This window comes from Takifugu flavidus, chromosome 13, assembly GCF_003711565.1.
Source record: "Takifugu flavidus isolate HTHZ2018 chromosome 13, ASM371156v2, whole genome shotgun sequence".
In the NCBI taxonomy this organism is placed as follows: domain Eukaryota; kingdom Metazoa; phylum Chordata; class Actinopteri; order Tetraodontiformes; family Tetraodontidae; genus Takifugu; species Takifugu flavidus.
In genome coordinates, this window is record NC_079532.1 from 2,160,156 (window position 1) to 2,177,300 (window position 17,145).

General features: G+C 38.9%; 1 protein-coding gene across 4 annotated transcripts in view; it reads right to left on the reverse strand.

The window, feature by feature from the left end:
• The window catches only part of furinb (furin (paired basic amino acid cleaving enzyme) b), a 50,897-nt gene that overhangs the window by 19,564 nt on the left and 14,188 nt on the right, over nt 1–17,145 (reverse strand). For all 4 annotated transcript variants that reach the window (XM_057053110.1, XM_057053107.1, XM_057053108.1 and 1 more), the window contains 4 exons: nt 5,492–5,590; nt 1,579–1,674; nt 338–466; nt 184–260 (listed from right to left, as the gene is read on the reverse strand). In XM_057053110.1, coding sequence (XP_056909090.1) covers nt 184–260; nt 338–466; nt 1,579–1,674; nt 5,492–5,590 — 401 coding nt within the window. The remainder of the gene's footprint in view (nt 1–183; nt 261–337; nt 467–1,578; nt 1,675–5,491; nt 5,591–17,145) is intronic.

Genomic DNA, 17,145 nt, shown 5'->3' on the forward strand with positions numbered 1-17,145 from the left:
TATATAATTGGCTTTTAAGGGAGATTTTTTCCACCAAAATCACAGAAAAAGGATCCCCGATGTTTTCACATTTGTCAGAAGATTTGTATTCCAAAGAAAGTGTTGGAAAGAGAAAAAAAAGACTTAAGAATCTGACAGCTCATCTCTTGTGATCTTGCCAGATTTCTGCTTCTGCAAAATCACCTGTTCTCATTTCTCTGCGTGTATCTTGGCTGGGGATCAGCATCTCCATCATTTACATCGTAGCTGGCCTCTGCATCCTGAAACAAACAAAGTGAGCATTATGGCACACAGAATATGTTTAATACCCGTTTTCTCCTTATTGCTTAAAACGTACATAATTGCTGATGAGATCAGGGTGATCTTTCTCAATGCCGTCGTCCAGAATGGTTATTACTACACCTTTCCCCGTGTAACCTTGAGCCCAGGCTTCTTTAGTATTCAGGTCTTGATGCGCTGGGTTGGACTGCAAGACACAGTGGAATTTTATTTACCCGTCAATCTGGTGTGACTGACACATCCAAGATAAAACTGAAATCACCTTTTTGCTTAAAAAGCTTCCAAAACCAACTGCAAAGTAGACCTTATGTCAAAATTATGAGGCAATGAAGGAGAGTCTGGAGGTAGCACACGAACACTTAAATTACAATTTAAATGCATCAACTCATCTCATCCTGTCTTCTGTTTAACAGCTGCAAAGTTCTTGAAATGGGCAGTTAAGCCTTACTAACTGTTGTTGATCATAGACACTGCTGAGAAATATAAATGATACTCCAAGTAAAGGCATAAACATTTTCATCACAGAAAAGATAGTGTTTTGAATGTTGTGCTGAGGCACTGCTGCCATTTCCACTCCATTAGAAATCTCTTCTATATTCAAGCAAGTCAAAATCAAAGCATGGCAGTCAAGAACTCATCTATCTGGTACTTAATTGCACTTAAGATAATATTAGAGTACACATGCATTCATATCACATCTGAATAAAGTGCCTTTCCATATAAAACCAATGAAATAGCGAACATCTCGAGATTGAATCGACATAGCAAACATGTCCCGAGGAAGCTTTTTTCTTATGTTTTCCTACACTGAGCTTACGTGACCATTTTAAATCTAAACTCAATATAAGACACAATTTTGCTTTAGCCTGAAATATAGTGAAAGGTGTTGAGACTCAAAAGATTTGAGGTCAAATTAATATTGACAAGCAAGTACATTCTTACATTGGTGGGGTTTTTTTTGTTAAAAATGTCAAATATGAGATTAGAACAGAATGAAGCCCCTCTAACAAAGGCCATATTTTCCAGCATTCTACAAATGCACCTTGGTATTTCATTTAATATAAAATCAGCATTTCACAGATTTGACCCTTGTGTTGGTAAATCTCAAATCTTTATAATACATTTACCTTGATAATAAGCACACAGTAAAAGTAGTGCTTGGACACCAAAAACAAGGCTGAAATCAAGCGGTCCAATAAAATATAATAAATAAAAGTGTGCACCTTGAAAGATATTAAAACATACGTCAAATGTATTTGCATAAAAAAACAAACTAAAATAGCAGAAAGGGTCACACACCAGATACCACTGCTTAGGGAAATCGGGGTCTGTTGGGTCTTCATAAACATCCCTCTTCTTCCTCTTTTTCACCACCTGCTGCTCAGCCCACAGGACCTGGATGGTGCACACAAAAACACAGAAAATTCATAATATACAGCTAACCTCATGGGAACTGATGTCTTCACAAGTGTTCTAATTTCAAAAACTGCCCCTTTGTCCCAGACATGGGAAATCATGGAGACATGGGAAATCATGCCACAGTCGCTGTGTTGAGACAGCAATAACAGAAACGAGAGGCAGGGATGTGAAGCAAAGCTGCTGAACAGCGCTTCATTCCCTGCAAGTCCTGAAGGCTTCTTATTAATGCTGAGTGTACATAGATGACAGCAAATGCTAATATCACACATGGAAACTGTCATTTTATAGCTTAGTTCCGATAGTTGCCAAAGAAAACGCAGAACGAGAGGTCAGTCAGACACATTTGTCAAAAGTCTATCGAACAAAACATGTCTTGTGTCTGCATTTGGCAGTTTAATTCAATGATTTTGCTTTCTATCCCTCCTTTCTATCCCTCCTTTCTATCTCCATTTTTCCCCCTTTCTCTACAGTGCTGATATATTTTGACAAAGACTGGAGGTTTTTGGGGACCTGATGGCAAATGATGGGAATGATTAGAGAAATTGGATTTTCATGTTCTCATTAATGGTTAAACGGTGCTTAACACAGAGTAATTTGAAAAAGCTTTCAAGCTTCTGTCATGTTAGAGCTGCAAATTTAAAAAGAGTATAGCCTCATCCCCAGGAAGCAGGAATTGGTGCTCCAGCAGCATCTCATTAGTGAAAATAAATCTGATTTATTTCTATTATTTTTCCAAAACCATTTGAGATATTAAATTACTTTCAAAGATAAACACAGTGATGCATAAGAATAAATACCAGAGCTACAGTTAAAACAGGGGCTATTAGAGATGAGGATCACATAAATAAATATGCAATGAGGCACAATAGACAACTGAATATAAAAAAAGACTTATTTTATTGGAATCTTTTAGTTTTAAATGACAGATCATAAAAAAGAAGGTGGATGGGCCTTCGGAATGCTCTTCTGAACGTAATCTAAAATCTGAAATTATGCACAGTTCCTGAGGGCAGTATAGGTAGAAAAGCAATTGAAAACTTGCCTAAGAGAAAAGACCATTAACCTTTTTATATTGACCCTTGGATAATCAACATTTATCTTATTCAGAATCTGCACCCTTGTGAATGTGTTGAACAGCTTAATGCAGAAGATATCTTTGATTAAGATAAATAAGTGATGCATTATCTTGATACATCCATCTGAGAAGCACAGAGGTGTCAAAACTATTAACACAAATGGGCCTGACGTTATTATAGCATGTCACAGATATCAGCCTACGCTTGAGACAAGCGATTTAACATTAATGCCTTAAAATCATAAATTAGAAGATGGAATTAAATGTGTTAAAAATGACCCACGGTACCTGATCTTATATCAATCTTTGGTCAGTGGTGCTATACAAAATGTGCAACAGACAAAAGCAAAAAAAAACAAAAACAACAAAAGATAGCTAAATATGAATCAAATATTTCCCCCCATATTGAAAATATGTTGCGTAGGAAGTGACAAATGGCCTTTGCAAGCATAATGGCACAAACATATAAAGCTGCCAATGTCATCTTTCCTGCTGTGTGATTATTCAAACAGGATGATGATAAGCAGCGTGTTGGCAGCAGTAAGCAGAGAAAACATGATAATGGAGATATTGTAAGAGACAGCAGCCATATTACACAGAGGAAACAGTGTAACAAACTCAAGGCCTGAGCACTGACTAATCCACTTGCAGCCATTATGGTTTTGCCTCCTTTTAAATATATTTGATTTGAGGCAGGTGAATCAGAAGCTTGCATTTCTACCTTTTTTAAGAGCTCAGATAGCCTCAAAGCAGAATAGCGCATTGATATGCACACAAACACAAATTTGCTTAGGCATGCTGTGTATGTCTTCTTTTTGGCAGTGGTCATGATTTGCCTGAGGTTTTCTCGTTTTGTTGTTGTGTAGGTGTGCGGACAACCCATGGACTAAACTGTTGCTCTTTATTCAAGCACACGATGCCCCGAAACACTGCAGGTTCAAACGTGCTGTTTAACTTGAACTACAGACTAACCCTGCCAGATGGAAGCTTTCCTCCCCAACATATCGTCAGATTCTGTTAGCGTTTATCTGGTTACACTGGCTTTAGCTTAAGTGTACTGTAATTCACGTCAGCTGCTATCACATAGAATAAAAAATAAAAAACACTTTCCATTTTCCATATTGACCCCAACCCCCCCTTTAATGTTTTCCCAACTATCGAGAATAATCAATTTAGTCTCACCAACATCACTGAAGAGAGAACATTAACATCTCCCTGAGCATGTGAGCTTGCTAGGACCTCATAGCTGCATTTCCACTTTGGGAGTTCCTGGTAAATACTGGGGACAGGAAATTTAGAGGAACTGTTCATGTCATTAGGCCCTCTTGATGGCCGTGTCTCCACTGCGGGGTCGGACCCCCCCCGGTGGCGGCACGGGTTTTGATCCGTGCAATTGTGCAACAGTTTCGATTGTGAAGTCACCTGAGTCAGCTGCCGAAAGCGAAAATACAATACAAATAAAACAAGTGTGGAAGGAGGTAAAAATGGAAGGAGCTGAGGCGGTGTAATAGAGAGAATATGATTTCCTTCATCTCCGTGAAGTGTCCAGTTAAGTGTAGCTGAAGTTTTTTGTTGCGATCCATCGCTGCAAGCTGTGTACACATCAGTATGTTAATAAATATTAAGTAAACAGCATGTGCTGTGCTGTGATAATTATACATAACAAGTCAGGCGGTGGCCATGTTTTTCTGGTTTGTGCGTTTGTTTACATGCTATGAACAAGAGGAGAAGTGGAGTCTACTAGGCTACTGCTCCTCTTCTGCTGGGTTCTGCGTCACATCGTACATTAGGTTTAGCTATTTAGTGCTGGGTAAACCTCAAGCCTTACCTGGGAGTTTTTTCGGGGCCAATCTAAGTACCTAACCTGGAGAAGGGACGTCGTTAGGCCCCAAACAAGTTCCTGCAAATGACCATTTGGGGGAGTTTGGCCCAGAGTGGAAACATGCCTATTGATACTCTTGAGCCCAGGCAGACTGATTGAAGTAGGAAAAACAGCAGCATACAGCCTCCACTTAGTAAGGCAACTTTGTTACCAATGGTTCTTACTTCTTAATTTTCTCCTGTGTAACATCAGTGTGGTTTCTATTTAAAATTCTGGCAGTAATTACCTTCGATGCGTTGACTTATTATAGATACAATGCAACACTATTGTGCCTGTTTGTTTGGCAAATTGAATTATAGCCGCTGTCTTTACTGTCTGCTATGTACTTAAAAACATCCTTTTAGTGTTTCTACATTGTGAAACATTTAATGAACTTTACCAAATTATGCTGAATGATGTTTACAGAGTAAAAAGACTGATGTGGCAGTCCCTCTATTCTTCAACACACATTTACTCCCTGAGGTTTTACTAAAAGTTAATTGGGAGGCTACAGGTTGTGTCATTCATAGAAATGTTTCCAGCTATTGGTGGCTCAGATTTTCATGTTTAGTTTGTAACTCTGACCTAGCACTAAGCCACAGAGCTGCACTTGCCAATGTGAATTTATGCAAAGGGTTTCAGAATGTTTATTCTACATTTACAGCTATTTGGTGCCTCAGATCAGGCCAGGCCACTAGATTAAAGGAACAGCTTTAACTGAAAAGCATATAGAGCTTAACAAGCTGAGCTCTTTCCTTTTGTGATACAGACACTCTGTGGCTAACCCCAGCTATTTTTCAGCCTTTTGTTACCAATACCACATGCTGCAATCGATGTGCATCTAACACAGTTCTTACCTTTGGCTCCTCCTGCAGTTTTGTGTGAACATCCTTGTGGCTAGTTGCAGCTCTTTTCTCCACGGCATTATGCCTGAAGTGGTAATAATCTCCAAAAACCTGCGTGAAACAAAAAGGAAGCATCACCTGCAAGAACACGAAATATACCTTCTGCATGCATGTGCAAGCGTGCCTATGCAAACAGCCTCATTTCTTTCCACATTCAAATGAAATGGAGCTTTTCTTTGTTTTATACAACTGAATCACCCATAGCAGGCAATGTAGGAACATCTCAGCATGCTGTAAAAGCATAAAAGGGACTCGGTCATTAAAAACTTGTGTATTGAAAATAGATATTTTGCTATTAAATTTGTACTGGTAAGAGCATGTTTTTACAAGACATGACATTTATTCAAAAGGGGTAGAAAATCTTGCAAATGGGTAAAACACTCACCCCAAACCAAACTATGAATAATGGCAACCACCCCCTACACACACACAGATTTCGAGAGAGCAGACTGAAAACACACCTGCAGATGGACACCATCTCGGAAAGAGATAGAAGTGATTAGATGCATCCATTTATAGTTCCTGCTCAGAGCTCAACATTCAGTGTGCCACTGTCCATTCCCCCACCACACACACACACACACACACCACACACACACACACACACACACACACACACACACACACACACACACACACACACACACACACAAAGCTTGGGTGAAGGAGCTTTTAAGGGCATTTTGCTGACAGCTGCCACTAAAACCTCGTAATGTCAGATGATTTTTTTATCACACTTTTGAGTTTTAGTGACAAACAGAAGTAAATGCATTGCACAGTCAAAACCAAGGACAACTGAGAGCCAGACGGCAAAAAAACCCCCGCAGACATCCAGCGTGCTTTAAAACAGAATGAATCAAAGGTAGTGGCAGAGGAAAATGAAGGACAGCAGGGACACTCTTCACATCACAGAGAGAGCACTGCATATTTGAAGAAGATGCACTGCAATCTGTAGAGTAGTGCCACTGGGAACTGGCTCACCTTCAGTGGCCCAGTGGAGCAAAGAAAGAGTGAGAAAGGGGGAAGGTGTGTGGGAGAAAGGATGGATGTAGACAGAGATGGAGAATTGCACACACAGCATGACAGAAGCCTCTGTTGGTGCTTGAGGCTGATTCTGCTGGTTGGCTTCCTGAGAACCAGCCAGGCGGACGGTTAAAGCTCCGAGGTCGTCTGGTGGTGCTGATATGAGGCCATGTTGATTAAGTTCATTTAATCTGACCGGTATTTATAATTAAGGATACATTTAAACATTAATGTCTTTGAGAGTTTCGACATTAATCATGGAGAAATGACCAATTTAGATTAGTCTAGCAAATTGAATTGTGGAATGCTGAAAGAAAAGATTAATACACGTTCTCTTGTGAAGGGACAGTTTTGCAGAAGGAGCCTCTTAAATGTTTCAAATAAGGAAAGTAGGTAGGATTTGGAGATACAAGTTTTCTATTTTTTAAAGTTAAGCTACACGTGGGAGCTGCTGTTAAACTTCCGGAAATAAAGCCGATGTGAAAAAGGCAAAAAAGAGGAGCAAGTACTTGAGTTAATAGTGTCATACTAAAAGGTTAATGCCTGACTTTAATAGCGTATTCTCTTTGGGAATCTTGTTGTGGAGGGTCCTCATGGGACTGATGTTAATTCCAGAGCTTTCCGAGAGTGAGGGTCAGTCTTTGATTGCCCTATTTAAGGAAGATTTAACAAAGGCACACCAAAAGAAATGGCCTCTGAACTAAGTGAGACTGAGGTGTGACCCACCAATTTAATGAGACCTATTTTCACACTGATTGCAGGAGGGCAGAAAGCTAATTTGTGGTGAACCATGGTGGCTTTTCAGAGGGACAAATCCATTTCCGAAAGTGCTTGTGCCCTCATTTAGACCGAGAGGCAATGGGTCCGCTTCAATTGAAATAGAGATTGAAATGTTGGTGTTGCACCCTCCCAAAGAGTCTGGCTGAGTCATGCTTGAACTACGTGTGTGTGCATGCGTATGTGCCAGTGGTAATGGAGAGCACTGAAGGTCATTAGTCACTGTGCCACGATGTCGGCACTACGCAGGCACGAAGCCCGTCACACTTCAGACTGTGCGGAGGCAGAATATATTATCACAAGTGCATCTTGGATTTTGATTCCAGGTCAGTACCTCAGCCTTGAAGTAAACTGTGAGGCAAAAAAGCCAAAGTCATTTTTAATTCATTCAGTGATGTTGCACTTTTACAGGTTGTATTTATCCAAGACAAAGTCCAATTTTGGGGGAAAATGATATTGTCATAAAAAAATAAATCAAAGTGTAAATCAGAAAAGGCCTTCTTCAGGTTGAACCCAATTCTCCGAGGTAAGAAACACAGGATTTTTTTTAGCTATTCAGTATTTCAAAAGCCAAAGCTGACACATTCTGCCAAAGCCTTATTTTGAAACACTTCCATAATTTGTTCAAGTCCTTAAAGCTGGTGACTTTTAAGGAATTTGAACTAAAAAATAGTGTTACGTAAGTGAACACAGATGTGGGAGTAAATGTACAGTATATGACGGAGTGCAACTGATATAACATTTACATCAGAGGCTTTCTGATATATACTGCATTAGATTCATCAGTTGCATGATGCTTTATAAGAGACCTTCTCTTTCAGCCCACTCAACATACAGTATCAGGTCAAATCTACCTGCAATTCAAAGGGCAGTGCAACTTCAAGTGTCTGTTCACAGCAGCACGCTCCGTATCAGAGGTCACTTGTGTTGCGGTTTAAACCAGATGGCATCAGTCGGACTTTTCCAATTTCAAGCTGACTGACGATAGTACCCCGACGTGATGATGTTCAAGTACTGTCTTTGCTGGATGCCGCGGTCTCAAGCCAACTCCTGCCACAGTTGTGTCAATATTGGCCAGAGGGGATTGGCTTCAGATCATTGGTGCTGAAAACAGAAATGCTTTCACTAACCGAGTGTTATTTCATATTGTCACACGTGTGAGCATACAAGTGTTTAGGCTAGCATCCAATTTTCCACAGTTTTCGGCAAACTGGACACATTTATGAACTGCACTTCAAAAATCTTTTACATGAATCAAGTTGATTAAAGTCAAAGGGCATTAAAAAAATATAAAAATCAGAAATTATTTAATGTAATCTTTAATTATTTTATAGAATATCATCTTGACAAGAAAGCTATCCAGACAACTGAGCGTAAAAGGTGCAAAAATATTTTTGAAATTCAGTACGGGGAGGGCATGAAAGTGAAACAGAGTTCCATATTAACGTATTCCCCTAAGCTTGGACAGTGGAAGAACAACTGACAAAAGCAATTCCAACTTGTTAGAATTCATCTCAATTCAGCTGACATTTCAAGGAAAATATCAGAAACCAAGGCCTGGTTAGAGAGGCAGCAACAACATTGTTTTTTATTGACAGAGACCATCTATTTCAAAGCATATGAATGGATTTTTCCATCTCTCATTGCTACACAGCTCACCAACTAATGCACACAAATACATTAACACACACAGTGTTTTTCAACAGTTTAGTGTTTTGCTCATAAAATGTTCATTTTCTGTGAAGCCACTGGGCTACCATCTTTTAAGCTAATTACAGCTAAATCTGTGAAGATCAGCTTACTGGGAGAAGCTCATTATTTTCATCATAAAGAGAGGCTAATTGAGTGTTTTCAAATGATGGGTAATTATTTGTTTGCTGCACAGCTCCAATGCTGCACGTTGCCCAACAGCCCTGTTCAACCAACAAAAGGGACCCGCTCTGTGGAGACCTCCAAAAACAGCCACAGATACCTGCTTATTAATTATATGGCAAAGATTTGCGAAAGTGCACATGCAGAACATACCTCCATGCAGCAGTGTTACAATAATCGGTCGCACACAGTGTGACAGAAAAAAAAGACATTGGTGCCACATATTTTCTTCAACAAAATAAAGAGGGGTTATTGGCACAAAGACCTTGAAGGGAAAGATTTAGCATTGATGGGTATCTGGTCAGACCTATTTCTATTCTGGAAGAGTCAAGCACAGAGAGAAAGAAAAAAGTGAAGCAGGAGAAAGAAATATATCATAAGAGGACAGATGGACACAGAGATAGTGGGGAAGTACGGGAGAAATGAATGCATTAAACCTGACATTTGGCTCATATTATCATAAAACACATACAGTTCTGTTATATTAATGACTACAGTCTTGTATGCCATGGATACAAGACTGGTATTTAAAGCCGTCATGGCAAAGTTCAGTGTATTTTTATGCCTTAATGAAGAGTTTAGATTTCACAGAAAAATCATGACATAAGCACCTGAATCTCATACAGTTTGAATTAGGCATGTAAATAAACTCACAGACAAGCTGCAAAAGTAATGAGCCATGTAGCTTTGAGAATAAAAAGATAGAAATAAATAAATAAATAAGTAATAAATAAATAATAACATTTTAATAGTTTTAATATTCAACCCACGGGTTGTCTTCAGCCAAAGGTTCCTGTCTTGGGTTGACTAATGTGCTTGGCAAATCTGTAAAGACCTAACTTTAGGTCTGCTTCCCTGACTACTGCATATTTATCAAGTGAGAGTTTGATTCATTTGATGTGTGGTAATCTCGCACAGACGAAAGTGAAACTTTGGAGATGGTAAGTAACATGTTCAGATATCACAGGCAAATTATCTGTTGAGGGCCGGAAAAATAAGAGGTGAAGGGTTCTGAACAGGGCCCCATCTAACAGCGTCAGCTTTTACTGAGTGAAAATCAGACATAGAGAACAAACAGGGTGGGGAAAAAAAACAGAAAAAAAATATTCAAATCAATTTGTAGTCATCAAAGTCTACCCTGAAACGGGCTGCGAGGGCCCCCTTTGTCTAAGAATAATAGGAGAAGATTTGATGATATATGAAAACAAGTTCAGGGAGAAGCAGGGAAACAATATTAAATGGGTTCATTTTGTAGCCACTTGAAACAGAGGAGAATACACAGACATTTCGAGCAGATGAAAAGCATTAACAGTCCCTGGTTCTAAAGAATCTACAGGAACAACCAAGCAGGAACGGTGTTTGCGCCTGACAGGGCACACAGAATAATGTATAAATAGGAAGAGAGATATTGCTTGAAAATGAATAAAAATCCACAACAGGATATCTTTAAAAAAAACAAAAACTCAAAGAAACAAGGCATTTTATACTGTTTAGTATTCCAGGCTGGTGTGCAGTTCAAATACAATCTGATTGTTCTCGGCCTTTTAGTTTATGCCTGAAGGCAGCGTCTCACCTTGATCCCCATATCATAAAAATCTAAAGCATTTTTTTAATCAGAAACAAGATTTAGTGTGATTCAAGTTTTGTTTCTCGTTACTATTGTGTTGTTCTAAGTCTTTGTTTAAACCTGCTCTCCACAGAATTAAAAGATTGTTCAATCTACACAGTATTCCAAAGAGGTGAAGCCTCCAGCAGAGACTACTGTATGTCCATGTAAAATCAATGTGAAGAGTCCTCAGATGGTTGTCTCAATGGATCTTTCATAGACGGCGTTCATCTGTACCATCAATGATTGCAAAAAGGGAGAGGGCACATTTAAAAGGGATTGTGGGAGTAAAGCAACGGGAGTGATGGGCTTCTGAATAGGCAATGTGCACAATGTCCTAGACGCAGTGTGTGCCCTTCACTTCCAAGGCTTAGCTCATAAAAATGGAAGCCGTCAGCATGTCTAGATGCCTAGGGTGCAACAGTATTTCATAAAAAAAATAGCCATAACGAAATAAAAAACATTCTCTCTCCCCCTTAAATACATCACTGTGTTTCACAAAAATAGATATAATAGAAACCCTCCAAAAACAAACAAACAAAAAAGCCTGTAATCTGGTGCTGCAATATATATTTGTACTGTGCAACTCAACTGCCACCATTTCTTCCCCATGGTGGCAAATCTATACTGTCACAGTGCACTGTAGTGGGTGGCAACAGGCAGTCAGCAGGCTGGAATGATTTATATCTGCCTGCACTATAATACTGATAATAATGCCCGTCAAAACAAAGGAAAAGTGCATCAATGCAGCAGGTAGGAAGCCTTAAAGAACCAGGTCGCTTGAAGCAATGAGGCCATCCATCAAAGGGAAAGTAGGCTGTTGCAAAAATTCAAAAACAGGCCCTTTGAACGTGTCTGCCTCCACGATATATTTGATGTACCACGAAAGTACCAAAACAATTTAAAGTTGTGCATCAGCTTGAGGATTGATGTGTTATTATAGGTCTCTGCTGTGCCACTAAGTGTCAGTTTTAAGGATTTGTCATTTGTGTGTGGTACAAGGGTCACTTTGAAGATGCTGTGGCTTTCATGCCTTACTGTGCAGTTTAATATTTATTCCTTGCAAAAGTGATAATATCATTTCTAAGATGACACTCCAGCTTTGCATTTGTCAAACAAGGCAGAGAAACTGCACAATCGTGGCCAGACCCTATATGTCCCTGTTGACAAATTGCCACTTTAGACTATCTGATGGTTGTCTAGTTTCTGTCGGAAGGTGAAGTGAATCTTAATATTCAGCAAAAAGAAAAAATATCCAATTGCTAACCATTTTCCAACAGTAGGACGGGGCCGTAAGACTTTGCTGAATTATTTTACCAACGCTATGGGAGATAAGGGTTAAACAGATCACCACACTTGACGCTCCATTGTTCTGCAGCTGGGATGGAATCTGACATGTCCGGGCCATGGAACCAGTAGTATTTTGGGAAAATGTCACTAGCTTTAACCGTAGCTTTTACAAAACTTGGCATTTCCCACAGGGTGTCATCGGAGTATTCTGAAATGGAAGCACGGCATGCATCACCACGGACAGCTCAGCCGTGATCGTCCTTTCTAATAACATTTTTTACTATTTAGTTTCACAACAGGAACAGCTGCTGACACACCTCTGCTGTACCGAAAGCTGAAACCCGAGTCTTGTTTTGCTAGGCAGACTATGTATTGCTTTTCATCTATGAAACCACTTTAATTAAATTGTGTTTAGTAAATGAGGCGAAAATGGTAGGTATGTTTTTTCAACGCAATCGTCTCTTTGATCATTTAATTGACATCACTGCAATTTCATTTCCTGAAAGCAAAGGACAGAAACAGCAGACCCTCGTGCATCAGGACGATAAGATATGAACAGCCGACAAAATACATTTAAAAAACAATTACAGCACACTAATCAGTGCGTTAATTTCATCTGTCCTTTCATTGCCCTTGAAACAGAAAATCAAGTTACTATTTTCAATTGGGAAGACAATATTCACATTAGAGGGAAGGACGCAGGATTCAGTTACTATGATTTTGACGCAGCCCCAATCAGGTAAAAACTTGGCAGACGCCAGTGTTTACTTGGTTTAAGCTCCTCCTGTTTTTGAGTTGCGATTAAGGTGCAATCTGTGATGATGGCAGAAAGGAAAATGACTTCTGGGTCACAGGAGGGAAGGGAACACCAGCAAGCATAATTTAGCATAATGACAAGCTCCCAGATTGATGGAACAGAGGTTAAAGGACAAGCAAGTAATACTGATAATACAGCCAGCAGCAGCTCGTAACATTATTTTCACTCCCTGCATTAAAGAGTTTAACAATTTAATTTTTTATGGCAATTAAGTTCTGGTTAACAGGATGTAGCTCATCTGAATCAAAATTAAAATTAATTCTTCAGCTTATTAAGCCTTAAATAATAAATTATAATTGGATATTTATGTCACTGTTTAAATGGCTGCTGATGAAAAATGACAATAGATGTAGGAGAGCGAGGAGCATATCAAACGTGGCTTCAGAATTAGATGTTTTCTGCATTTGAACTTTAGTTTAAATTGGCCATCTGCACAACCTTTAACACCCTGCACCAAAATACAACCTGTATACTGCAGCACTGATGAATCCATTATCAGTGGGAGAAATAGAAAGCACAGCTTTTATCCTTCAAACCCTCTCAATATTGGCCACCTGTTTATCTTCATTAAAGACAATTACATCGATTACCCATGTTCAAAAAATATATAACTTCAGTCCAGTTCAATCCAGTCACAGAATTACAGCTCAGATGATGGCTGAACCTGAGAGTGGGAGATAATACATTCCACTGCACCACAGCTCTGCATTGCCTGTTGCATCCAGAAAAGATGTAGTTACTTCACAGTGGCCTCACAAAGAAGGAGCAGCACACGAACGCTTGCAGCTCCCTCTGTTCATTTACCAAGAAAGACTCGGGGCATAATGTGCACTGAAACTACCAGCAACAGTGGAGCATGGTGGGAGACTTTGAACTCTTGGCTGCATGGACTAATAACACGGCCTTCAACTGGAACCTCAGAAGTATAGAACGTTGATCACAAGGAAACATAAACCCATAACATAAAATGTAGCACTCATCTGCTGGAAATTCAAAGTCCCTTTTAAAATCAAAGTCTTATTGGTTTGCATAGCTGCATGCCAAACATCAGGAGTAATGGGGGCTGCCTCTGTCCCCATCTGACAGGATAGTGGTGACAATCGTCAGCAGCAATATTAGTCACATGATGTTTTGGGAGGAATATGGTGAAGAGAGGAGATTAAGAGTGGCTGTGCACTTCTGGGAGACAAACATTTTGATGTACAGTACTCACATCAGGTATTGTTCTCTTTACATTTGCCATCAGGAGAACACTGACATGAACATGGGGCTAAAGTGGTTGAAATTACTGAACAAGCATGGCTAAGCGAGACTGCTAAAATTCATGTTTTGCACTGACCCACCGTATACTCGGTATTATGTGAAGCCAAATATCCCTGTGCTGAAAAGGGCATGGCATTTACAGCCATCTCATCTCAACATTAAACAGCACAATCAAAAGAGACAAGGATTTACGAGCTGAATGCCAATAATGACTCCAACAAAAGTCCTAAAGGCCCCCAAAAAGATGGCTGGACAGATTTTTCTGTTTTTTGAGGGATTATAAAAAACATATTGCAGCAGTTCTACAGCAGAAGACGCATTAAGTATTTAGTAAAACGCTCATATAATGTAGGCTGCATCCACTGTGTGGGATACAAGAGAACAGAACACTTATTATTAAGCAGTCTTTGCAAGGTCCCATGATAACCTTCATAACAATGATAAATGGCTCAGGCCGCCACCTATGTAGCATCATGTGAGAAGAATCTTCACAGCCATTGTTCACACTTTGGCAATTGTTAACTATTTTTTTTTTTAAATAGAAGAAACTCCCTGAAAATTGAGTTTCAGACTGAGAGACATTCCTAACAAAGTGGGGTAGACATTTTCTGAAAGATCAAGCTTGACATGATGTGTATTTCGGGTCCCATTGTCTGCAATAGTAAAATCTGTTTCTGTTCCATTGAGCTTTATGTGAAATGACAATGCGCCACTTTCAATAGATGTTGTTGTACATGACGATATTTCCAATCTGTCCCACAGGGCAGTGAGTCTGAGCAGGCTGAAGCTTCCACTGCAGTAGTGATGCAGCAGACACAAAACTAGATGTGGGTCATCCAACAACTACAAAATGTTAGCTTATGTATAAACACTGCAGTCATCAATCCACAATAATGCACATTAGGAATGTACAGGGGTCCACATCACCAGGCACTTAATTAGGAGAACTTTAATAGTGAATGCATTCCTCTGACTCCTTGGTACTTTAAGTAGTACAGTACACATAATTAAACTTACCCATCTACTTTCGGGGATAGAGACAGAGATCATAATATGTGGGTATTGGTTTAAATTATGTAAGTTAATTGTAAAGGCTGCAGAGTAAAAATACATCTGCAGACACAGACTCAGCGATTTCTTGTGTAGAAACTAGTTTCCTGGCATAAATTACTAAAAAGCCTGAAGAAGTACCTAAATGCTTTAAGTGTCATTTGAATAAAGAATACCTCACACATTTTTGGGCAATAGCTCTATTTTATTCTGCGATTTTTTCTTTTGCATTTTCAAGAACCCCTGCTTCGTTGAAATATTTAACACCGAATTGAGCAGGAAAGAAAATGGATGTAACACAGAGGATTCTGCATTTATCACCTAATGACATCCAGCATTTGTACTGGGGCTTATCTGTTAAAGCCATCGGTCAAAACAAAGTGTAACCATGTAAAAACAATGGAGCGGTGACTGCAGCGCAGCATTTCCTCCTTAATTTAAAAGGGTTTTGGAAAAAAGCTTTTTAACTCGACAGCATTTGCATATCTGACTGACAATACTTCTGGTCTGTTTAACGGACTGCAAATGGAAAGATCAGCCCCCCCCCCCACACACACACAAAAAAACCCAGTAGATTCAGCAAAGGCTTTTGCTGATAATAAACTTTTGGTATAGATTTGAATAATAATGTATGTTTCCTCTTCCAGAAGAATGTATGAAATAGAGCAGAGAACAACCGAGAGGCAAATAGAAGCGTTCATGTCCTCTCCAAACTGAGAGGGGTACGTTTGGAAAATGTAGTGACAATATTGGAACCTGACAGAAAGACTACGTTTCCATCAATCTAATTTTTTTTAAACATTTTACTAAAATTTATCACAAGAAATTTCTCAGGATAACAAAGTCAGTTTTCACATGATAACACAAAAGGTTTGGTTTTCAGATTCCACAAGAAGGTAAATATAGATCACAAAGCAAGAACATAGACCATAAATAAGGTTTAATAAGTGTAGCTTAATGGTTGGCTACAGCCGCAGCTACTGCCAGCAGCTTGTTGAAGGCTGAAACTAGGATGATCACATGGGCCAAACCAGTGTGCAATTAACCAGCGATAATTAATAAAAACAAAATTTGTGTTATGAATGAATAAACATTTATTTGATCACAGAAAAAAAAACAATAAGCAAAAGACAACAACTTAAAATGACAAAACTTAAGACATTTTAATGTTCACACAGACGTATTGGTTATATTGAGATAACCGAATAAAAAGTTATCGCACTCTTGACTTCCATATCATTGTAGACTGAACTGAGCCAAGATTTATATTTTATAGAATTTAAATGTCTAATAAAGAGAAATAATGAATGTATGATAAGAAAAATGAACATCTAAAATATCAAATGAGAGGTGACATTCATCACAGTACAAAACTAATTCTTTTGAATTACCACGTTATCGTCTTATCTGTCAAATTAATTACTTAGATTGTTCATTTTGAACACTTGTTTTTCCATTGCAGTCATAAAATTTTTGAGCGGCTTCTCTTAACAAAATACAAATGGCAGATGTGCACTTTATTTAAATACCACACTGTATTGAGTAAAAATTTCAGCTTAGACATCATTAATCATTCCATTTCTAATTATTGTGCTTGCATATAACCTGTAGGCAGGCTGCAGAATGACCTATCCACTGTAAAACAGCAAAGGAATGTTTAAAAAATATTCAGTGGGTCTCATTCATCAAACGTGAGCAGAGCACATTCGGGTGCAAACTGTTGGTAGAAGTAAATTCATCAACATTTTAATAGCTCAGATTTGTTTGTAGCTGCTAACAAAATCTACATGTGCTTTTGACTGTGTGTAGTGCTTGTGTAAATGTACAAACACCAATAAATAATGCTTGTTACTGCTGTAAATTACAATTTTAAATTTATATTGTGCTCTGTTATATAAATAATAAGCA